The 25858-nt window shown below is 33.7% G+C and overlaps 1 protein-coding gene across 1 annotated transcript in view; it reads left to right on the top strand.

Moving 5' to 3' along the window:
* SLC25A36 (solute carrier family 25 member 36) overlaps nt 1–25858 on the top strand; it is a 38320-nt gene that overhangs the window by 7301 nt on the left and 5161 nt on the right. Inside the window, exons 2-6 of the mRNA XM_012762300.2 lie at nt 6375–6539; nt 9066–9143; nt 13516–13616; nt 21633–21699; nt 24483–24772. Coding sequence (XP_012617754.1) covers nt 6375–6539; nt 9066–9143; nt 13516–13616; nt 21633–21699; nt 24483–24772 — 701 coding nt within the window. The remainder of the gene's footprint in view (nt 1–6374; nt 6540–9065; nt 9144–13515; nt 13617–21632; nt 21700–24482; nt 24773–25858) is intronic.

The following is a 25858-nucleotide window of genomic DNA, read 5'->3' as shown; positions in this document are numbered from 1 at the left end:
GTCTCAAATGATTCTCGCACATTAGCCTCCCTAGTAGCTAGCACTACTGGCACAAGCCACCAAGCCAGGCTAATTTTTTTGTTGTTGTTGTTAAGAGATGAGATCTTGCTATGTTGCCCAGGCTGGTCTCCAACTTGTGGCCTCAAGTGATCCCCCTGCCTCAGCTTCCCAAAGTACTAGGATTACAGGTGTGAGCCACCATGCCTGCCTAAAAGTTTTTAACAGAATCACTCTGACTAGTGTACTGAAGATAGATTGGAGTGGGTGGGGAAAGCATGGAAGCAGGGGAATACTAAATAGGAGCTTACTGCAATAAACTTCAGTGGTCAAGTTTCTGGATTATTTTGGAGTTGTGGATCAAATACACTTGCACACTATACACATCATTTTTTCATACAATTTCATGGGGTTCATTAGTTCCCAGAAACATTGGCCCACATATTCTCTAGTTTAATACCTGGATGTTTTAAAATATATATAGTTACAATTTTGATAAAATTAATTTTAAAATAAATTAATGCAAATGGGAAAAAGAAAAAAGGCTGCTGAAAGATGATAGCAACTAGCATTATCCAGCTCTGCTCCTCTACTTCCTAGTGGAAACTGCCAAAGCTCTTAGCTAGTTCTTTGGGAATTTTCTTCTATGTTTCTAAATGTGTTGTTGCTTTTTCTTGATTTTCAAATTAGTATGTCATACATCAGCTTTCTGTTCTGGTTAATGAGTATTTAGTTATATTGTAACACTCCCAACTTAGCCTTTCTTTTCATTCTCAGTAAATACATAGTTATAATTTTTGTTAAGTCAGTGCTTACCTTATAACAATATTCAGAGCTAACTTGTGTATTCTTTTGACCTTTTCTTTCTTGAATAACTTCATTGTTCCCCACTGGAGTTAATAATTGCCCCAATTTAAAATTTTTTGCTTAGTTATGTGAGTACTCACACTTGAATATTAATATTTATTTTCATATGGTCAGATGTGTTTGTCTTTTTTCCAGAGGACCTTTGTCCATCTGAATTTGGTGATCCTAGTCCTATCTAGATTGGTTATTTTCTAAGCCTGCCATTTCACTATCATTTTGGGATTCTTTTCTCTGTTGGGTTATTCTGTTTCTACATTCGATTCCTTCCTCTTCAGTTTACTCTCTAATTTGTGGAACACATTTTGTAGTTAGTTTTGTAAGAAAGGGGTACAACGTAGGCAGTTTCTTGAATACTTCTTTGTAAGTGTGTTTTATCTGTTTGATAGTTTGGTTTGATACAGAATTCTAGGATAAGTAATCTGCAGGTGTTGAGAAGTCTGATGATATTAAGGTGATTTTTTCCTGTCATAATCTTTTGTTCTTTCTGGAAGTTGATGAAGTCTTAAAAGGTTGCAGTTGTGCATTTGATGTGCAGTTTTTTTTACATCCTTTGTACCTGCTGAACCTGAGCTCAGAGATTCTTGGAGTTCATGCTCCTCAGAGAATTAGCCTTCTGCCCAGGAATATAATTTTACCTATTGTGTATGTGTGTGTGTGTGTGTGTGTGTGTGTGTGTGTGTGTGTGTGTGTACACAAGGGGTATATACTGAACATCCTGCTTTTGCTATATAGTCTATCTGTTAGGCTTTATTTTCAGTTCTTTGCCTTGTATCAGTCTTGAGTACTTGGTGTACCCTTAATCATTAGGCCTCCTTGGTATTTTGCAGGGTAAAACTCTTTGTTTCATTATGTCGGTTACCCTTCCTATTTGCCTCATTAGATAAAACCTTGCATCTGTGATTTCTCTGGCACTCTGTCCTTGTGGCATATTCCTTTACATAGTGAGATTTTTAACATGGAGAGGAGATAAATCTAATGTAGTTAATCCTGTTTTCTTAAGTGGAGATTTTGAATGTTTATTGAAGCAATGGTTTTTGTTCTCCACATCAAATCTAGTGATTTCAGTGTACATAACAATTACTTTAAAATAGTGTAGCATGAGAAATACTGAAGTGTCATTCCTATACCATACATCTATTGCATTTTATGATTTAAACTGCTTCAGGACAGTGCTTATGTGCATACGCACTTATACCACTCCCTACCTCTGTATAATTAAGATCATCATTATGTATTTTACTTATTGAAGTGTTTAAAAGTATCATAGTATACCTTTTCTGTGGTCTAACCATAACATATTTGTAATAGCTCTGTTTAAAAATTTTACAGTTCCTCTTGTTGGTAATGACACACATAACTTCAGTAGCTAATATTTATTGACTACTTTTTATGGGCCACTTTACAAAATACATGTATTATATCATATAGTAGATCATCTTTATAAGCCTATAAGGTATAGATATTGTTTTTCCCTGTTTTGTTTCTTTGTTTTCTTTGTATAGTGTATTTATTCTCTTTGAACCAGGAATGACTGGGTAGGAAATATGGCTTTATGTGCTAACTTTGCTTTTGGTTTGTTTGTTTTGATTATAGAAGTAATTCATGTTCAAGAATACATTTTTTAGGTTTTACAGAACATAAAACCAAAACAAATGGCATGTTTGTTACAGATTTGGGGCCTGTTTTATGTTCAGTAGATTTACACAGTAAATAAACAGCTGAAAAAAATTAGGCAAAGTCAAATTAAGTATGATTTGCTGTAAATAAATCACTAGTGTTATGTTAACGTGGTGAACCAACCTGTGGATTCTTTTTTTTTTTTTTTTCTTCTTTATTTTAGAGACTTAAAGCTGTGAAGCTCACTGCAACCTCCAAACCCCCAGCCTCAAGTGATACTCTTGCCTCAGCCTCCTGAGTAGCTGGGTCTGCAAGCTTGTGCCACTACTCCTGGGGTTTGCTTTTGAGTTCTGCATTGCATATGCTACAGAGTGTACTGTGTGACAACTCATGTCTCTTAACCACTTAGCCCTCATATGTAAACTTATGACATTTGTTTAAGATTCTCCTTGTGGCCTTATATAAATTAAGGGGTTTTTTTTGGTTTTGGGGTTTTTTTTTGAGACAGTCTTGCTTTGTTGCCCAGGCTGGAGTGCAGTAACATCATTATAATTCACTGCAGCCTCAACCTCCCGGGTTTAAGCAATCCTCCTGCCTCAGCCTCCCCAGTAGCTAGGATTACAGGCAAACACCACCACACCCAGCAAATTTATATATATATGTTTTGTAGAGATGGGATCTTGCTGTATTGCCCAGGCTGGTCTCAACTCCTTGCCTCAAGCAGTCTTCCTGCATAAGCCTCCCAAAGTGCTGGTATTACAGGCTTGAGCCACCATACCCAGACAAAAAATAAGGTTTTAAGACTACTTCGTGGCTGTTTAAAAATAATGTCTGTTCCTTGTTTATTGAGTATAGAGTTCTCTTAGTCCTAGTTGGCTTTGTTTTAAATCTGCTATAACCATACTTTTTATCTAATTATGTTGATATCTGGCTATATATTATGGTTTTGATATTTTCTTTTTGGGAGTTAAAATTTTTTAATCTGTTTAAAGCTGTAATAATTTTTTTGAAATACTAAATTTATTATGATTAAATGTTTTACATGATGTATATAGATTCAGTTCCAGGTAGTTATTAGCAATTCCTACTAGTTTTTGCATATTAAGTCAGATTTATCAAGGTATTATTTATGTACACTAAAATCCACAAAAGCTAAATGTATAGTTCAGTGAGTTCTGGCAAATGTATTAAAATCAAGATTACTAAAATCAAGATAATTAAACATTTTCCTTATTTCAAGAATTCCCCCAAGCCACTGACAGTCACTTTCTACTCCCTCTCCTACCCATTGGTAACCACAGATCTCATTTCTGTTATTCGTCTAGTTTTTCCTTTTCCAGAATATCATAAAAATGAAAGCCTTTTTGTACCTGGCTTTTTAAAATTAGCATAATGCTTTTGAGATTCATCCAGGTTGTTGCTTTTTGTTGCAAAATAGTATTCCATTGTGTTAGATACACTACAATTTATCTTTCACCAGTTGATGGACATTTAGGTTGTTTTCAGTTTTTAGCTGTTAAAAGTAAAGCTACTATAAACATTCAGGAACAGGTCTTTGTGGGGACCATTCTGTTCATTTTTTGAGTCAGTAACTAGGAATGAGGTTACCGGGTTGTATGATGGTTATATGTTTAAGAATCTCTCAAACTTTTCTAAAATGCCTGTCTCATTTTCAGTACCCACAGCAATGTATGAGATTTCCAGTTGCTCTTCATCAGCACTTGCTCTTGTCAATCTTTTTAATTTTAGCCATTATTAGATGTGCAGTGGTATCTCATTATGGATTTACTTTGCATTTTCTTGTTGACAGATGATTTTGAAAAGTATTGCTGTGAGTTTATTTGCATCCATAGGCCATTGCTAAAGTGTCTATTAAATCTCTTATTGGATTGTGAGTGTTTCTGTGAGTGTTTCTGAATATAAGCACTTTATCAGGTATATGATTTGCAAATATTTTTCTCAGTCTATGGCTTGTCTTTTTATTCTTTTCATTTTCTTAACAGAAATGTCTACTTTTTTTTCAAAGAGTAGACATTTTAAATTTCAGTGAGGTCTAATTTCTCAATTTTTTTCTTTAATGATTCATGCTTTTTTGGCTCTTGTTCAGTTGGAAATCTGTACCTAAAAAAGATTTTTCTCCAAATTTGTTTTTATTTTTTTGAAACAGAACCTCACTCTGTTGCCTGGGCTAGTGTGCCATGCCGTCAGCCTAGCTCACAGCAACCTCAAACTCCTGGGCTCAGGCAATCCTACTGCTGTAGCCTCCCTAGTAGCTGGGACTACAGACTTGTGCCACCATGCCTGGCTAATTTTTTCTATATATTTTTAGCAGAGACAGGGTCTCACTCAGGCTGGTCTGAACTCCTGACCTTGAGCAATCCTCCCGCCTCCGCCTCCCAGAGTGCTGGGATTACAGGCGCGAGCCACACCGCACCCAGCCTCCAAATGTTTTTTTCTAGAAGTTTTCATGTTTTTTTTTTTTTTTTTTTTTTGAGACAGAGTTTCGCTTTGTTGTCCAGGCTAGAGTGAGTGCCGTGGCGTCAGCCTAGCTCACAGCAACCTCAAACTCCTGGGCTCAAGCGATCCTCCTGCCTCAGCCTCCCGAGTAGCTGGGACTACAGGCATGTGCCACCATGCCCGGCTAATTTTATATATATATATATCAGTTGGCCAATTAATTTCTTTCTATTTATAGTAGAGACGGGGTCTCACTCTTGCTCAGGCTGGTTTTGAACTCCTGACCTTGAGCAATCCGCCCGCCTCGGCCTCCCAAGAGCTAGGATTACAGGCGTGAGCCACAGCGCCCGGCCAGTTTTCATGTTTTTACATTTAGTTATATGGTCCATTTTGAGTTAATTTGTTTAATGATTTCTTGTTTGAAAATTTTTTTGGAGTGATATTAATGTTGCCTGCTTTTCTTTTATTACATATTGTATATATTTTATCTATGTTTATTTTTAATTCTGGAGGTAGAATTGTTTAGTATATTACTGTGGTGAATTGGTTTTCTTTTTCTTTAGTGCTTTTTGGAAGTCCATGTTAACTTAATCAGCTTTTCTCTTTCACTACAGTAAGAGCTCTTCTGAGTGATTTTCTTTTTTGGCTAGATAGAAAGCATTTCTCGGGGCTTTACTCTAGGTAACTATTAAAGCTTTAAGAGAAAATTATTTCCTAATCTTCTATTTAAAAAGAATAATTACTCAGCTTATATCTTAAATACTTTTTAAACAGTTTTTAAAATGTTGGTTAAGAGCATTTATTTTGTTGTTCTGATGATCATCAGTCCTTTTATTTAAATTGAATTCTTCTAAGTCTACTTATATTGCACAGGTTTTCATGTAACAGATACTGATTGTGAGACTCAAATGCCATGTTTTTTGTAGATAAAATACTTCTGAGTGTTTGGGTATTTAAAATAGTAATATGTGATTCATTAGTGATTTATTTCTTATTGCTCAGAATACCATTTCTTGAATTTTGAAAGGATAGGAGTTTGAAAGATAGGCTATATCCCAAAGAATGGTCTAGGTGTCAGCAACACCACAAGTCATACATGAATACTAACTCAACCCTTACAACAGTATTTAAAGCTGTAATGTGACTTAACCAGTAAGTTACCAGGTATTATCAGTAGTAACAACACCTACCAGTCGAAGTCTTCTTTGGCTATTATTCTTGCTTGGTAGATTTTAAGCTTTGTTCTTTTCAGTTACTGAAAGTGTTTGTATGCTGTCAAATAGGTGAAACTTTAAAAATTATTTAGTCTTCTAAAATCATTAAAAATTTTAAATTTTAGTGTGCTGGCAAAACTCCAGGTACCCACTTGGGTTACAGCTCTGGGCATGTGTACTAACTTACAAATTAGATAAGTTTTGTTCTCATTTTCTTTGTAGATGTGGTGGTACAGTGGGAGCTATTCTGACATGTCCACTGGAAGTTGTAAAAACACGACTGCAGTCATCTTCTGTGACGCTTTATATCTCTGAAGTTCATTTGAACACAATGGCTGGAGCCAGTGTCAACCGAGTAGTGTCTCCTGGACCTCTCCATTGCCTAAAGTAAGATCACAGTATTCACGAATTTCTTTTAGTTTGTTTACCTTAATGATTTCTACATTTGTTTGTTTATATTCCGCCACATTTGAAAAGGCTCTTTCTGTGGTGCCTCTGCATTTGCCAAAAATTGTTTTAAAAGCTCTTTACAAACTTAATGATAGAATTTATTTGCATTTTATTCATTAGGAGCAGTAATCCCTAATGGGGAAGAACAGTGAGATGGATAATATAAAATGTAATAGTGTTTTCAACTCATGTGTTTAGAATATTTTTCCACATTTATCCAATGGATTTTTTTCTGAAGCTATTAAGGGTATTTTCTTTTGGATTATTAATTCATTTTACTTTTGAAGTGTGATAGTGTTAATCCTCACTCTTTGTGTGTTTTTAATTTTGAGTACTCTCACAAGTAAGTATATCCAGTTAGTGACAGTCTGTGACTTTTATGTAACCTAAATATAACTGAGACTTAAAGTACAGTTAGAGTTTTAAATGCTGTTCGGGGTTGATTTGACATTTCCTGATGATTTGGAAAAGACTTGTTTTTACATCTTATCATACTTCATTATGTTGGAATTGGATTTGAAATTTCAAAACTATTAAAGTCAGGTCTTACATATTTAAACTTATGTGTGTAACTGAATGTCTGTGTTATGTCTACTTTATCAGCTCACTTGGGACTTAATCTGTTTGAACTTAGTTCAGTAGTATTTATTTTGTAGTAGCAAATAAACTCATCCCGAGTGTTTACCTTCCTTACCAAAAGCTTTCATCAGTCTTTTTAAAACTTGGTTACCTAAGTACATGAATAGATAGAGTAAAATTGTTGACAGTTTTGGGATTAAAATGCCCTAGTTACAGATGATAAATACTTCTATATTATTAAGAATAGGAAAAATGGCCGGGCGTGGTGGCTCACGCCTGTAATCCTAGCACTTTGGGAGGCTGAGGCGGGCGGATTGCTCAAGGTCAGGAGTTCGAAACCAGCCTGAGCGAGACCCCGTCTCTACCAAAAATAGAAATAAATTAATTGACCAACTAAAAATATATATACAAAAAATTAGCCGGGCATGGTGGCGCATGCCTGTAGTCCCAGCTACTTGGGAGGCTGAGGCAGTAGGATCGCTGAGCCCAGGAGATTGAGGTTGCTGTGAGCCAGGCTGACGCCACGGCACTCACTCTAGCCTGGGCAACAAAGTGAGACTCTGTCTCAAAAAAAAAAAAAAAAAAAAAGAATAGGAAAAATGTTTTAACATTTGAGATTTATTACTATGGATTACCTCTTATTAAAATTCTTTTGACCTCTTTGGTATATTTTTTATTCTATTTTTCAGGGGTTTTGCCTTGTCTTCTTCATAGGAACTTTAGTAATCTCCCTATGTGTTCTGTTTTAGTTTCTCAGTTTTTCAGCCCCTCTTTAAAGCTCTTCATGTATTAATTTATTTAATCCTCACAGTAATCCAGTAAGAGGGTATAGTTTTTCCTTATTTACTCCTGATGAAACTAAGGATGAGAGAAGTTATTTCATGGTCACAAGTTAATTACCAACATTGGGCTTCATAGTTGGGAATTCTGGCCCCTCAGCTCAGGCTAGTAAGCATTGGACTCAACTGCCTTTCAAGAAATCATTCTTAAGGATATATTAGCAGATGTTTGAGAACCACTTGGTCTAGTCTGTTAACTCTGAATTAAATATCTACTCTTTAATCTCTGTTCCTTCTTAGCTCTAAAACTTCATTTAATAACATTCTCAGAAAGCCTTCTGAGACTTGCACACACCTCTGTTCTGTCTCTGCGGGGTGTCTATATATCTAGCTTGTGCAGTATTTGCTTGTTAATAGGGTCTGTTAAATTGTTTCAATGTAATTCTTTTTTCTACAACTGGATAGCGAATTTCTTAGTATCAGGGGCTTCACCTTCTCTTTTCTACCTCCTTACTCTGCCTAGTCATAAAGAACTCTTTAGGCAGTAAAATACTCAATATAGTAAATGTTAACCAAGTGTAGGTAGAAATTATAACAGGCCAACCATTCTAGTACCCTAAACGGTATTAGGGTGTTATATCTTGTCACAGCATTTCAGTGGAATAAGGATGAGTTAATACTGAAGTACTGAGAGTGTTGTCCAATATCAAGTATAAATAAAAGACCTCAAAACTAGGTAGTAATTACATTTCTAATTGGGAATTGAATTTGCTGGTAAAGATAGTAAAATTGAGGAAATTGAAGATAAGAGTAGTATGGTCAAGTGAAAATAAATGTAGAAATCTATACCATTATGTCTTCTAATCTTTAAGGAATGTATCTGAAAAATTATTTTTCAAGTTGTCACTAGTAAATCTATTATTAGTCTTCAATAATTTATACTATGTCCTGAAAAAACAGATTTTCATAAGTAAGGAAAATTGACCAGAGAAGCATAACATATTATAATACAAACATGGTATTTAGACTCTAATTTTGTTATACAAAGTAAATAAAGTTATCAGACTTTAAAAGACATTTCTTTCTAACTTTTTTTTTCTTTCAGGGTGATCTTGGAAAAAGAAGGGCCTCGTTCCTTGTTTAGAGGATTGGGCCCCAATTTAGTGGGGGTGGCCCCATCCAGGTAAAAACCGTTTAAAAAGTTAAACAATTGTGACAGTCTTTCTTGTTTCTGGGTGACTGTATTTAAGCATTTATAGGTACAGTTAAATTTGTAAATGTAGTTTTCAATGTTTATGGGATGTTAAACTACTTGATTTTTTAAAAGGATTTCAAATGCTAATCGGAACAAATTTACATAATAAAGTAATACTTGGTGATAGGTAATGGTACTGGGTATTTTGAAGACTAGCAATATTTTAGTACTGTTTGAAATTAATAGTAATAAATTAATAAAATGTGGTATATGTATACCATGGAGTACTATTCAGCTTTAAGAAACAATGGTGATATATAGCACCTCTTGTATTTTCCTGGATAGAGCTGGAACCCATTCTACTAAGTGAAGTATCTCAAGAATGGAAAAACAAGCCCCACATGTATTCACTAGCAAATTGGTATTAATGGATCAACACCTAAGTGGACATACAGGAAAAACATTTATCGGGTGTTGGGCGGGTGGGGGGGAGGGATGGTTATTTACAAACACAATGAGTGAGATGTGCAACATTTGGGGGATGGTCACTCTTGAAGCTCTGACTCAAGAGGGGAAGGGGGCATAGGCAATATACGTAACCTTAACATTTGTACCCCCATAATATGCTGAAAAAAAATAGTAATAATATGAATGCAAAGGATATGTTCCGTAATGTAAGGAAGAGAATGTATACTGATAGTCTTATACTGGGGGGAAAATAAAGAAGTATTATATATTATAGCTAGAGGTTTAAGGAACATCTTATCTATCTTATTTATAGATAAGATTAAATTATAGATTAGATTTAAATTCTGTGGACAGACATGAGATTTTTGGGGTGGAGGTATTCAAAGTTTAAAATGGTGAAGATAACATTTATATTGTCTAGACTAGGAGGTATAAAGTTAGTAATATTTGCAAGGTAAATCAGGAAATAACCTTATAGCTAGTGGCTATGTATTGGATCCTCTTGGGAGCATGTTTGCACTCTCTTACGATCTTAGGAGTTGGAAGAATTTTGAGGGGGAGCATTGAAAATCTATACAGGGCCGGGCGCGGTGGCTCACGCCTATAATCCTAGCACTCTGGGAGGCTGCTCGAGGTCAGGAGTTCAAAACCAGCCTGAGCAAGAGCAAGACCCCATCTCTACTATAAGTAGAAAGAAATTAATTGGCCAACTAATATATAGAGAAAAAATTAGCCGGGCATGGTGGCGCATGCCTGTAGTCCCAGCTACTCGGGAGGCTGAGGCAGTAGAATTGCTTGAGCCCAGGAGTTTGAGGTTGCTGTGAGCTGGGCTGATGCCACGGCACTCACTCTAGCCTGGGCAACAAAGCAAGAGTCTGTCTCAAAAAAAAAAAAAAATCTATACAGTGCTAAATAAGCCGATAAACTGATATTTTGAGATAAGTGTTTGGTAGTTTTGGGAATTTAACTAAACCAGCTCTTGCATTGTGAAAAATTTTGTCTCTAAGGAAACTAAGCATTATTTTAAATGTTTTTCTTGGGTTAAAAGGCCTTAATACTTAGGATATATCTCAATTTTTTCTGCTTATTCTGATAGCTATCGAGTTCTGTGCTCCACCTAAAGTTACTGCTCCTTTCTGACTTTTTACATGGAAATTAAACTTCAAAGAAACAAGATGGAAAAGTAGAACCAAAGAGCTAAGAGGGGTGTCAGGGCTTAGAACAGGGTTGAAGAAAGCAGAGAATTTGTGCAGCTTTGAAGGGCAGTAAGAGATACCCACAGTACCTACCATAGTAAAGGAATCCTAATGAAGGGAGATCCTGACTAGAAGTCAAGGTAATAAGGATAAAGCACTATGGTGTAACAGACAGGTATCAGTAGCCATTTAAAAGAATGGGCAGATTGTACCACGAGGAGGTGCAAAGGATTTCTTAGTGAGATCATTGTGAATCAATTTTTGCATCAAGTCAAAAGGCAAAGAACAAATAAAGGAACTAATAACAATGAGAACTAACAGTAAGAAAAGGGAAAATCTGGAACTCTAAAACTAAGCCATTTTTTGGCGTAGGGGATAAGCCAAACATAGAATGGCTCCAGTCCCTGTTAAACCAAAAAGGCCAGAAAACATTACCTTGTCGTTTTTCTCTGACACCATTTTATCCTAGATTGTTTACTTCTTCTATGATAGAACTGTACAAAGTTCACATATAGAGTGAAAATGCATACCCAGCGTTCTTTGTCCAAACTGTGTACCAGATCCATGTCTTGCTATTAATTGAGTTTCAACTTCTTATGCACTCTTTTCTTTCCTTCAGAAATTATCCAAAATTGCATCCACATTGTAATAATTAAACAAAAAAATATATAGCATAAAGTTTGACATTCCATTTTGAACATCACCTCTTATCCCATGCACCTTCCCCCACACACTTTTCTTCTCCTGATAGATATCCAACATTAATAAATGATTTGGTGCATAGTCTTCTAGTAATATTTTGGGGTTATCAGGTACATAAAAATGTGTACTTATATTTTATTATAATTTAGTTAAATGGAACCATACTAAGTATTTAACCAAATTTATCTTGAAGCTTTTCCATGATAATATGTGGGGTGCTTCTTTTTAATTTATTGTATGACTATCCCATCATTAATAAGCATTCTCTTGTTGATATAAATTTAGATTATTTCCAGATTTTCACTGTTAAAAACAATGATTATGTGAACATACCAGAACCTTTATTTTTGAGTGCTTAAGGAAGTATATATTTTTAGATGTTTACCTAAAAGTAGGATTTCTGAATAAAAGGGCACATATGCATATTTAAAAATAGTGAATATTGCTAAATGACCTTATAAAAAGACATACCATATTTTTATTCTCAAGTAGTGAATTAATTGCTCTTTATCCACATTCTTATCAATACTGGCTGCTGTTCATTCATCTTTTTAGTACTTGCCAAGTGGACTAAAAATCATTTTTCACTGTTTTAATTTACAGTTATTTAATTTTGGCACAATCACACCCCCTTTCTTACAATTTGTCATTTATATATCTTGTACGAATTGCCTGTCTATATTTCCTCCCCATTTTTGCATTAGGGTATCTTTTCTTGTAATTGTCTAAAGGAATCATTTATTCCTCTTCACAATTTGGCATCATGTATCCTATGTTTTTCTTTCTCATTAAAAAAACACAATGGTGAAACTCTCCATGTTTGTACTTCTTTGTCTACTCTGTCCCTTATTGGACACATAATAATAAGGATTGTTGGGAAAATAACAACATATTTCATACAGCAAGCAAATAATTCAATGCCTGGAAAGCTAAACGATGAGGAGGTACTGGGGATGCATAGTCATAGTAAGTTAACGGGAGAAATAATTTAATTTCATTGAATGTTTACAGCTAATTGGAAAACATTGTGGCCTAATGGGCCTGATTTCTTTTGTTGGAATTGTTTTGTCTATTTAAGGATACTGTGAGCTTACTGTGTGTGTAGTATAGATTAGAATATACTGCAATATCTCAAAATTGTTTAGCATATACTTTGATCAGCTGGATCAGCTCTACCCTCTTCTCCCCACCAAAAAATTACATATTTGTTAAGTGCTTATACTGCATTTACTTAACTTAGTTAAGTATACTTACTTTAGGTTTAGTATTGCACAAGCCCTATAGCCTTGCTCATTAATGCAGTTTCCGATTATCAAAATCTTATACAAATGCTTTTTGTTTTCATTTACTCAGATGTTAAGTAGCTGTTAGAGTATTGGATTGAGGTCTGATTGAGGAGGGATGCTAGGAACCTTACATTTGAGTTTGTCTGTTTTTAATTTTTTAATGTTTTTAAATTTATTTTTTCTTTTTAAGTTCCCAGATGCCATTAAGACAGTTTGGCTTGTCTTTAATGAGTCAATACAAAGAATACTTCAGGGCTGAGTGCAGCAGCTCATGCCTTTAATTCCATCCCTTTGGGAGCCCAGAGCAGAAACATTGCTTGAGGCCAGGAGTTTGAGACCAGCCTGGGCAACACAGCCTGTCTCTATAAAAAATTAGCCAGGTGTGGTGGGGCATACCTGTATTCCCAGCTACTCAGAAGGCTGAGACAGAAGGATTGCTTGAGCCCAGGAGTTCAAGGCTGTAGTGATCTGTGATCATGCCACCACACTCCAGCCTGGGTGACAGAGTGAGACCACATTTCTAAAAAAATAAAGAATAACATTTTTTTAAAAAGTACTTCAGGGTGTTCAGGGAAATAATGTGCACATTAATATGAGAATGTGGCTCTTTGTTTTTAAATGTCTCCATTCTAAAATTATGAAGATCAGTTTACATTTAAATCCTGTGAATTAAACATGTTTCTTGATAAATTTAAATCTTTATTTTAGAGCAATATACTTTGCTGCTTATTCAAACTGCAAGGAAAAGTTGAATGGTGTATTTGATCCTGATTCCACCCAGGTACACATGATTTCAGCTGCAATGGCAGGTATGAATATATAATACTAAAAAACAAAATCTTTCTGAAATGTAGAGACTTAATGTTGAACTATGATAAGTTTATATTGAAAAGTTAAGATAATTAATATGGTTTCATTGATTAACATCTACAAAGATGATTTTTACATTTATTGATATAAAACAAATTTTAGGTATATGTAAAATCTGTTGGCATTTTTGTAATTAGGAGTTTAAGTGATAGGATATAGGTAATATATTAATACTGCCTTGTGTAGTGCTTTGATTTAGTGATCACTTTTAATAGTTTTAAAAATCCAACCATAATTACACTACAAATAAGTTATGGAGCTATAATTTATTCTTCTCTCCTCAATTTCTGTTAGTGCCTTTTCCCTTTTTGCTGCATGTTTTGGCTTCTATCTGAAATGTGTCGGCAGTTCTTGGTAAAGTATTCATTTTGTACTGTGCTCAAATGCTGAAATTTTTGTGAGTGTTGTATTATTAATAACTCAGACAGTTACTATAATGTGTATCTTTTAAAAAATGTCTATCATTCCATTTAAATCACACTAGAGATAGCACCTGAAATTTAGACACTGGCTATGTGTACATGTTTGCTATAGAAATGTTTCCAGGAACTCTTCTGTCAATATTGATGAGTATATATGATTCTGAATTAAAACCACTTGGCTCAAATCTCTGCACTGCCTTAAAGATAAACTATGGGAGGTTGGTTTGACCAATCTGGTTCTGGAATCATTTGTTACCATGCATGTTAGACAAAGCCATGAACTTTGGTTCTCAATAAAAAATTCTCTCCAATTTTCCGAGATTTGTAGCTTATTTATCCATGTCTTACGTTTTCAAATTATGCTACGACTTTATAAAGCAAACTTTATAGCTGCTTTCATCAGCTATTGATCAATGAAATGAGTGTCGATTATGTGCTTAATAATGAGTGCCTTAAACTGTTAACCACTTTCTGTTTAGAAAAAAGTTGTATCAGTTTGAACCATATACTTAACTAAGTTTGAAATATTGATTTCTGAAAGATTGATAGCCATTGCTGTATAATAAATCTAGCATATACAAGTTGCTTTCAAGGTTTTTATATTTAATAATTGTTGACTGACTCATTGAACTTTTAAAATCAGAAGGAACAACCTTAAAGATCAAGATAGTGAAATACTCTGATTTACCAATAAGGAGATCTTGGGCAAGTAATATAATTTATGAACCTCTGTTACCTTATCTATGGAATGAGTAGACTGGCCTACATAGATTTGGATTTTTAAAATTAGTTCTTTCATTTAATATCATAGAGATTATCTGGCTACAACTAGAATTCTTTTTTAATATATTTTTTATGGATGTTGAATATGAATATATATGATTTCCCCCTTACAAATTTGAGTGATTATAAGGTAAAAATTGGTGGCCAATGACAAACCTAATAACCACACTATTAGCTACTTTAAGAATATATTTCTGGATCATCGGTATTTATGTTTTTGGCTTTTATGGGAAATTATAAAGAAATGCTCATCTTTTTTGAAAAAATTGAAATCGAGAAAGTAGATGAGCAGTCATTTTAAGTTGAGGATACTGGTTTTATATTCAGTATCACAAATTTAGGGGTTCAGAATATCTTAATTTCCACTGGAACATCTTATTTCATTAGAATATTTCATCATTATTATTATATTTATATCATATAGCAAAGAATTTCAGTAGAATTGTCAGTGTGTACAAATGTTAACGTAGTTTGTTTTCATCTATATATTGATACTATTTCCCAACTTGAATTCCTTGCATTTTGGTAAATTGATAGTCTTATACTTGTTCATAAATTATTGTACTTATTGTATAGTTTAAAAATAGTTCTTCCATATTGTTCTGAGCATTCTGCTTTCAGAGCTTCCTTGTACTATTCATGAGCATTAACATTTAGCTTCGCAGTTTTTATACATAACTATACATGATTGGTGAAACTGAATGGTCTAATGCAGACTTTATTAAGATAGTCTTTTGCCCCCTTCATTCTTGAAGTAATCTAGACCAGATTGTTCTGGTTTTTCTTCAGGATCATTTTTATAGGTTTGAATATGAATGATTTGGGGGTGCAAAGTACTTAAGAGATCATCATGTGAAAAATCGTTTTTAAGTGGCTATTCAAGGAAAAAAATGCTAACCTTGTCACTTTAGTATCAAAAAATGCACAAAATACACCATTAACAATAATGCTTGCGAGATTTTCCACACCAAGTAGTACACACATTAAGGATTTGGTAAATTATTCCAAGTAACCTCTCGATTCAGTTTCATTTTGCATTTCATCCATATGAATTCAAGTGTTTAATTTACATAACTAAAACTTTATTAACAGGACAGTTAAATAAACTGGGTCTTTTTATTTGTTGTAGTGTTACCAGTGAATACTAAAAGTATTTGTATACCTCTAAAACTGAGCTATAAATTTTCATGCATTAAAACATTTTTTCAAGTTGTGAGGATATTTAATCAAATTAAGTAATGTTGACTCTATTTATGTTTTTCCTGTCTCTTTTCCCCTACATGACCTTTGTTAGACTGAGTATATCTTAGCTATTGAGGATATCTGGGCCTGTGTGTTTTGTTTAAATGAACTTCAATATCCCTGTGTATATACCTGGGCACGGATACATACAGAAAAAAAATGTATTAAGTTACTTTATAGTAATTCTCAATTTTTAAAAGTTTTTATCTAGTATGTATATACTTTTATATACAACATTATGAATGTAAAAGAAATGAATTCTAATTTTTATTGGATTATATATTCATACAGTTCTTGTTCAATTTTTAAAATACCAATAATGTAATTGTTGAATGTTTTCTATATTCATAATGGGTTTTAGTGGATACACTGTTTTTCAAGATACATTTTTCTGTTTGACTTAAAGTTCATTATTAAAGGTTAAGTTTTTACTCATTAAGTAACATTTCATCTTGCATTTATAAAATATTTTTAAACAATATTTGTCCATGGCAGTTCATTCAGCCAGATTGATGGTTGGACAGATGTTTTGTGTTTGTGTATAAACATTGTTCCTGTTTTTTGTTTTATAGAAGACAAGAAATTAAATAGAAAATAATCCAAAATATTTCATAAATATGGATGTGCAATATTACTGGCCATAGTGCAAAAGGTGAAAGGTACTATTGTAGCAACATATACTGTATTTTATAAAAAATTATAATAGCTCCAAAATGAAGTTACTTGAATATTCTGTTGGGGTTTTTATTTTTTTTTAAAAGGCTTATTACTAAGTAGGCTTATTTTTAAAGAATAGAAAATTGTGTTTTCAACTCTTTGATCACAGTAGATAATAATGGTAGGAAAATATGATAAGCCCCTCCAAATATTGCCCCTTTGACAAGGTTAGCATTTTTTCTTTAAGGCAAATTGGTCTTCTTTTAGGTAAGTATATGGACTTTGAAACTGCTGCAATGGCAGAATTTTCAGTACTCAGTGCATTTTAAAAATTATGGCCCATTTTAATATTCCTTTCTTTTCTTTTTTTAACTTAAAATTTTCCAAAAGGTTAGATCTCACAGTAAATATTTCTCAAATCCTTCCAATGGGATTCAATTTGTACACGTGTTTCTGATGAGGTCACTGCTTGTTGTTATGATACAGAAAAGCCTGTGTCTATTTTAGGCATTTACTGTACATTTCTCCCGAGAAAAGAGTGAGATCGTGTCATCTCATGCTCCCCATCCGCAGGTCACTTCCTGTAGAAATATGGACTAACTTAAACCTCGTGAGTACTGATCTGAGCATCTCTTGCAGCCTCTAGTATAAGAAACACACCCTGGGATTTTATAATAGCTGTGGAATTAATAGAAGGCGGGAAATGAATTTTTATTTCCTGAATATGTGTGTGCATTATTTTACAAAAATTTAATTCTGATCCTTTTATAATATTCCTTCTAGAAGGAAGAATGGGGTACTTTTCAGTCATCACATAATAAAAGCCTGGGGTCTTCAGCTTGGGCATAACAGCCTTGACCTCCTAAGAATTTGATAACAATATATATACATAGTTATAAATGGTATCAGACCATCCTACAAGTTTTAGATAAAGTAGTACTCTTTGCTTAGCATAACACATTTAAAAGTCTAATACAATGCTTTCTACTCTCTTGTGTGTTGATACATGGCTTTCCAGTCTTTGCAAAAATATTGATCTTAATGCCATTATTTTCCAAATAAATGCAGGATAAGAATACAGGGGATCTTAGCTGTTTTAGTTTTAATTACTTTAAAAAATTGTTTTAATACATTTTTCTTAGGAGTTTAGTGGGATTTTAGTCTTACAGAAGTTAATTGGAATGAAAAGTACTGAAAATGCAATACTACAGGTATAACTCACTTAATGAAATAAACATTTTCAGCAGGTTATTATAAGCAGAATTTTTCTGTTAATCTGGTTTTTAATTGGTTTACATTATCAAATGGAATCTTAGATGAAACAAAACTTCTAAAATCGCATTTGAATTTTTTTTTAACTCTCAAATAAAATGCCACATTACTAACAGTATGGCCAATATATTAGCATTTTGCTTTAACTGACTATGGAACTATATTAAATCTTATTAACCTAGAAATGGATCTTAGAGAACATGTACTCTAAGATTGTTTTAATGTTTCACTGGGTGTTCAGAATTTTAATATAAATTAACATATTATCAAAATGTCACAAAATTCAAATTAAAATAAAAAGGCCATTTCTAAATTTCAGGAGCCCCATTTCCAAAATCTTTTGTGTCTGTCTGTTTTAGAAGTCATAGGAAGATATATTTAGCTTTGGCTAACCTCAAATTGCCATATGATATATAATTCTAAGTTAATGATAAGATTTTTGTTTCCATTTGTTTCATTTCTTGGATTAATCAATTATATATATTTATATTTAATTAGCTTAATGAATGTTTGCTTAGTTTATTAAAATGCCTTTTGTTAAGAGAAAGTGATAGCATAAAACTCAAGGACCTGAGTTTGAAGTGGTAAAAGGCCAACAGCTAAACACCTGTGGATTATGCCTAGATTAATTAGGCTAGTGTCTTTATTAACAGCTTGCTCTCATTATTGAAAGAGTTGAACCAGAACAACTATCATAAACATAACTTACTGTTAATAGCAATTATATAGGGAAAAGATAACATTCTCTCACTTACCTAAATTTTAATGCATCCTGTTACATAGGTTAATTTAGCTTGGAAATGAATTTTAGTTAAGTGAGAAATACCTGTTGTTTGCTTTCTGACATTGTTTATTAATAAGTACAGATAATAGTTTAAAATTAGAATTTATGGGTTTTTAAAAAATTCTTAGCAACATTTATAAATATTTGTTATAATATTTTAAAGTTGTATATATTTATGGGTTTTTTTCCCAGCCTCAAATTGGAGAATTTTGTGACTTGGAAGAATATTATGGGCAAAAACTTGAGTACTAAGTTTATATTTTTAGAAATATAACTTTCGTTAAAGAAAAACTTTAGTGTTCATTTTCTTTTCAAATAAAGTATAATAGTGCTCACTTCGGCAGCACATATACTAAAATCAAATAAAGTATAATAAATTGAGAATTTTTACCTAAGATAAACTGTTATTTTAAAAAGTTGAATATATAAGGGGCTGGGGTGTGATCACTCACACCTGTAATCCCAGCACTTTGGGAGGCCAAGGTGGGAGGATCGCTTGAGGCAAGGACTTTGAGACCAGCCTAGGCAACATAGTGAGACCCTGTCTCTATAAAAAAAAAAAATTAAAAGTTAGCCAGGTGTGGTGGTGCACAGTAGTCCTAGTTGTTCAGGAGGCTGAGGTAGGCTAGATGATCCCTTGAGCCCAGGAGTTGGAGGTTACAGTGATCTGTGATAATGCCACTGCACTCTAGCCTGGGCAACAGAGCAAGACCCTGTCTCTAAAAAAAAAAAAAGTTTGATATAAGGATTCCAAGGGTTTTTTAAGTTTTCAAAATTAAGTAAAAAGTAAAGAGGTTTTCTTAATTTATGATTTCTACAGAATGATTAATAAAAACTATTGCAGGTAATGCAAGATATATCGTTGGTTTATGCTGTTAGCAGCTTTTCAGTAATAAACCCGTAATCTTGCTGCACAGACATTTAGCAAATACAAATATTTAAATTTGAAAAAATAAGAATCATTAAATTGGGGTTTGACCAGAATATTAATGTCTGGTTGCTTTATAATTTGGATATCTGTAGTTTCACTTTTTCACTTAGAAAAATTAGGTTCAAAAGAAGAAAAAAATATTTTGTATCTTTGTTCTCAATTAAGCCAGGCCATACAAGAAAACTGGTCCAACAGTTTTCATGTTTTTCTTTTCTTTCCTTTTACCAAGAATATATGCATGGAAAGAACCTCTTATTTAAAAAGATGTTCCTGGCAACCTGTTCAACATTTTAAATATTTATTATTTTAAGTACCTGCTGATGATTCCAAAATTATTGGCCCCATTCTAGTTTTATACTTATATATGTAGCACTAAAATTACTAAAGGATGCCATTTATCTTGCAAAGTAGATTTAATTAGAGCATCCATTTATGTAACATTTGGCTATTTCTACAGCATTAAAACAGGTGGGGTAAAGGGAGTAAAATTTGAGATAGCTAATTGTCCAACATCATAGAAGGGAAAAGAACCTTGTATGACCAAATTCAGCTTTGTGAATAATTCAGTAAAATTATTTTGCATATGTAGAAATACCCATACTTTTTTTGAAAGCCAGGAAAGTTTTATGATTGGTTCTGTACTGCATATTAATTTAAAAAGCAAATTATTCTTAAGTACATTATAGCCTTTCTGTTGTATTTTACTTGTATCAAGTGTGCTGATTATAATTCACCTTGTTAAAAATAATGTGCTTGACCTGCTAGTGTGTGATAGGAAATATTAAAACAGTTAAGATCCTTAGACATTTCTGCATGTAAGTTTTCATTGGATTTAAAGACCAATTGAATCAATGTAGCTCGATGTAAGTAGTTCTATGAATTTTGTGTAACTGATTTTAAATGTAAAAGCAATATATTAAAACCCTGTTTTGTGTAGATGAAGCAATCTTTTTAAGTGCCCATCATCAAGATTGCATTTTGTGTGCTCTTTTTCCATACCTAGGAAGATGGCAAGCGAGAGATATGTACTAGCCTGTTTCTTAATTTACTACCTGGAATAGATAATAATTTACTACCTGGAATTTAGCCATCTTAGGTGACCACCCTTCCGCACCAATAGTTAGTACATAGTACTTTAGTTTTAAAGTAAACTAGAGCTACTTTCTATCCCTAGTTTCTTTCTTTCATGTCTATAAAAGTGAGAGGGAAGTTCTAATTTGTAACTTGTTGAACCTTTGAGTTTTTGTCTGTGTTTAAATAGATGAAAATTAAATCTGCCCTATTAACCCTAACAGACCTTACCTTTGTGATACCATTATTTTAACAGTATTATTAAGTATATTTATAGAAAGTATTTATGGGGTGAAACAACAGTCTTTTCTGTTATACAGTCAACTAAAGATCACAATATTAGTAATTGCTGACATTTATGTAGAGTCAATTCTGAATATAGTGATTTGCGATGCTAATCAGACTCCCAATAGCTGTTGTAGAGTTCATGCTTTTTTAGCTCTAGAATACACAAAATTTCTGTTTGTCTGTAGAAATGGGTTTCTATATTCAACTTAGGGAGCACCCTAGAGGATATTGTGAATAGGTTGGGAAAGTAATTTATATACAATTGGATTTTGCTCTTAAAAATAATCTTTTAGTTAAGGTCAGAATTTGAGAATTGATGTAGATTGCAAGTGAAGACAAATGTTCATGGTTGTATGGATTTGTAAAATGAAAGAGTAAAGCATACATTAATAGTTTAAATATTTATATATTTTCTTTAATGTAGATTCATATAATTGTAAAAACATTAAAGTTAATAATATGTTCTTCATTTTTACCAGAGTTCATTTTAAAAATGTTTGTTTAGGTTTTACCGCAATCACGGCAACCAACCCCATTTGGCTTATAAAGACTCGGTTACAGCTTGATGCAAGGTATGTGAATTCCTTAAAATAAAATTAGTTAAAGTGGGTTTAACAGATTTATTTTTATAAATTTATATTAGTAAGATTTTAATGTCAGCTATAATGCTGTTTTTTTGCTGGATTTGTTTTTTTTTACTGTTTTGTTTTGAAACTTGGGTCTGCCATGAGAAGCAAAAGTGATAGGTGAAAACAGTGTATTGTGTGTTGTGTTTTTTAAAAAAATAAAAAGGGTGTTTTGACCCTGCCCAAAAAGTAATACTTCCCTACGTAAGTGCTTACAATTAATTGGCCTTCCAGCAGCTAACTAAGCCACATGGTAACTAGTCTAGACTAAATCGGTTGTTGCTCAAAGCTAGTGACCTTATGTACACAGAACCCTGCCCTGGGAAATAACTTTTAAATATGCATAAACTTTATCTGTTACCATTGACCACTTTGCAATAGCAAGATTCATTCATTCAGCACATCTATATTGAGCCGATACTGCTATGTTCTAGACTCAGAGATATACCAGGAAACAGTGGAGACCAATTTTCAATGGAATAATCAAGTAATAGCGCTTTTTTGAGCTCATTATAAGCAGAGGAAACAGTGCAGACCCCAGAAGTCCTAAATGTATGTATGGCTTTTGGTGTCCTAGGAACTGAGATGCTGGAAGCAGTGCAGCTATTTCATTTCCTGTTGGCGTTAGAATGGAGAATGGGGAAAAGTAATATTTTTATTGAGATGATCCTATCTGGTGTGTTATAGAAACGTTAATACTTTTGAACTATTTTAGACTTGCAGTCTGGAGTAGGTTCTGTGTATAACATACTTCCACTGTTTTTACTTTGAGGGGTTTTGAAAGTAGTGTTGTATCCTATAGAACATAAGTAAAACTGATCTAACAAATCATTAATAGTTAATTTTCCCTGCCTAAATATTTGTTTTCCACATCTGTCATGTTGAACTAGATGCTATTTGGGAACTTGAAAAGAAATGTCTGTTTCATCTGGATTAGCCCTTTTAGATGAAATCTAAAAGTGTTATAGGAGCTCAGAGTTTATTTTTTAAAGCCAAATATATGAAAAGTAATCATAGCTAAGACTTAACCCCTAGGGTTAAAAAGTGTGAGATGCAGGCCGGGCGCGGTGGCTCACGCCTGTAATCCTAGCACTCTGGGAGGCTGAGGCGGGCGGATTGCTCGAGGTCAGGAGTTCAAAACCAGCCTGAGCGAGACCCCGTCTCTACCATAAAAATAGAAAGAAATTAATTGGCCAACTAATATATATAATATAAAAATCAGCCGGGCATGGTGGCTCGTGCCTGTAGTCCCAGCTACTCGGGAGGCTGAGGCAGGAGGATCACTTGAGCCCAGGAGTTTGAGGTTGCTGTGAGCTAGGCTGACGCCATGGCACTCACTCTAGCCTAGGCAAGAAAGCGAGACTCTGTCTCAAAAAAAAAAAAAAAAAAAAAAGTGTGAGATGCCAGTCCACATTATACTATTATTGTAAACTACTAGAGTTACGTTTCACTGTGTTACAGGGCTCCTTTGTAGGGAATCTAAGAAAAGCATGGCTTAGAACTCTTCAATATTCTTTCCTTCCATTTACAATTGTAGCACAATTTTAGGCTTACAGGGGTGGGGAATGGGGATAGGGATAGAGTAATAGTGAAAAGTTGACTTGAGGATTCTAAAACACAGCATGAGATCAAGAATAGGGCTAATATATCTGCATGTTACCCTTCCAACCTTATATCTCTTTTAACTTTGTGTGAAGAATAATCTCTGGTGGTAGAAACTAGTTACAGTAGGTTACGTGGATCATTCATCTAAATAGGTATTCAGTAGCTAAAGACAATCATTATTTCATAAAACTGGCAGAATTTATAGGTTATTAGGTGGATGTTTTAGTTTTGGTTTTATTTTCTGTCAGAAATAGGTTAATATAATTTATAAATAGGTGCATTTTCTATTTATAGGTAGCATTTAAACCCATTTTTTACAAATAATGTTCTATTGGAGAAATAAATCATACTGTGAGGTAATAAATACTGTTACAAACTCAGAATTATATACATGTGTAACAAATCTTCTACTACATAAGAGTAGGCGCTGCACCCTTGAGTAGCACTAAGGAAATTATCTTGGGTACAATACTGAATAAATTCTTGCTAACTGCACGCACAGGTTTGCATTCACTATTCACTGGGGTTACTAAATAGGCCGTTGCCTTTAAATAAGCAAAGGGAATTTGAGTTATGTTCACCCGTCATTTCTTGGAGAAAATCTGAGTGGGGTTGAAAAAGAAACTCCTCGGGTGCACAGAAATTTAATCTGTCGTACATATTCCTTGCTTTATGATATACTATCATCATTAGCACCCCAGTCATTGTTTTTGTGTTGTTAAATGCAGAGGAAATTCAACTTACTAAAATTAATAAGATGTGAGGGTTTTTGTTTACTTTGTTTTATTTTTATCTTGAGCTGCAGAGTGTGTAATTCCTAAAGGTTTTTTTTGCTTATCCCTACTATATGAACCCCAGTGAGAATGCAAAAGTGAAGATTGAATGTAGCGCATTTTGCATTCAGTAAAATAATGTTACCCATTCGGTGTGACAAATTAGGGACAAAAGAATAGGAAATCTAAAATATCAATAGTTTTTTAAATTCCAGTTTTACTTCATGAGTTAAAGAAGGCCATTCCTTAGCAGAGTGACATATTTTTACTGTATTTGATTTACTTTAATTAAAAACTTTAATTATATACTCCTTTATTTATGTCAGTAAGATCTTTCTTTGTGCTTTTCAGGAACCGTGGGGAAAAGCGAATGGGTGCTTTTGAATGTGTTCGTAAAGTGTATCAGACAGATGGACTTAGAGGATTTTATAGGGGCATGTCTGCTTCATATGCTGGCATATCAGAGACTGTAATCCATTTTGTTATATATGAAAGTATAAAGCAAAAACTACTGGAATATAAAATTGCTTCTACAATGGAAAATGAAGAAGAGTCTGTGAAAGAAGCATCAGATTTTGTGGGAATGATGCTAGCAGCTGCCACGTCAAAAACTTGTGCCACAACTATAGCATATCCACATGGTAAGAAGAGTTGAGTTTATTTGAGTAATAATCTGTTAAATCAGAAATGTTTCCCACCCAGGCAACAGCAAACTTATTAGAACATTTATAATTTTATTGCATCCTGGTATAACAAAATGCATTTTTTAGGAGCTCATAATGGGATTAAATCTGGTTACGTAACATAAGGCTGTAGTAATAGGTCAGTATAGGCTATCAAGTTGCATGGTGGTGATGGAACATGAGCTCTGAAGTCAGGTGGTCAAATTCTAGCCACACTTTCCCCAGCTAGCTGACCTTTGGGCAAGTTTCTAATTTTTTAAAACAGTAGGTACATAGGTGCTATGGTTGATATTTTACATACATTATTGCTAACTACATAAAAATCCTCTAAAGTACTTATCTTCCCTGTTACGCTAGAACATAACCAGAATTGTGCTCATCTTCAAATGGGACACAAGTAACTTGCCCAAGGTCACATAGCTACTTGGTGATGAAGCCCAGATTTGAATTGAAGTCAGTAATCCCAAAGGCCAAGCTATTTTATATTACTTCATGTTGGCAAATAAGAGTATGTTCATGTTTTGTTTTGTCTTTAAATTTTACAGTATTATTAGTCTATTTTATTAATAGCTAAATAAATCATTTAATAATTTGTCTACTATGTGCTGAGGTTTTTATTTTCTTTTTTAAAGACAGGATCTTGCTCTGTTGCCTGGGGTAGAGTGCAGTGTTGTAATCTTAGCTCACTGCAATTTCAAATTCCTGGGCTCCAGAGACCCTCCTACCTAAGCCTCCTGCATAGCTGGGACTACAAATGCATGCCACCAGGCCCAGCTTATTTTTTAAAATTTTTTTGTAGAGCCAAGGTGTCAGTAGGCTGGTCCTTGAACTCTTAGCCTCTAGTGATCCTTCCATCTCAGCCTCCCAAAGATCTAGGATTACAGGTCGCACACTGAGGTGTTTGATAGCTTTTTTTGTTGTTTAGTTATTTAAATGCAGCCTTTGATTTTGGGTGTGTTTAATATTTTTGATGTTTTGGGGAGGTTTTTTTTGTTTTTATAAATCTAAGTGCTTCACTTTGGTTCACTGATTAAACATTTACAT

The sequence above is a fragment of the Microcebus murinus genome, chromosome 1, assembly GCF_040939455.1.
Source record: "Microcebus murinus isolate Inina chromosome 1, M.murinus_Inina_mat1.0, whole genome shotgun sequence".
NCBI lineage: Eukaryota > Metazoa > Chordata > Mammalia > Primates > Cheirogaleidae > Microcebus > Microcebus murinus.
This window is presented reverse-complemented; position numbering and strand designations above follow the sequence as displayed.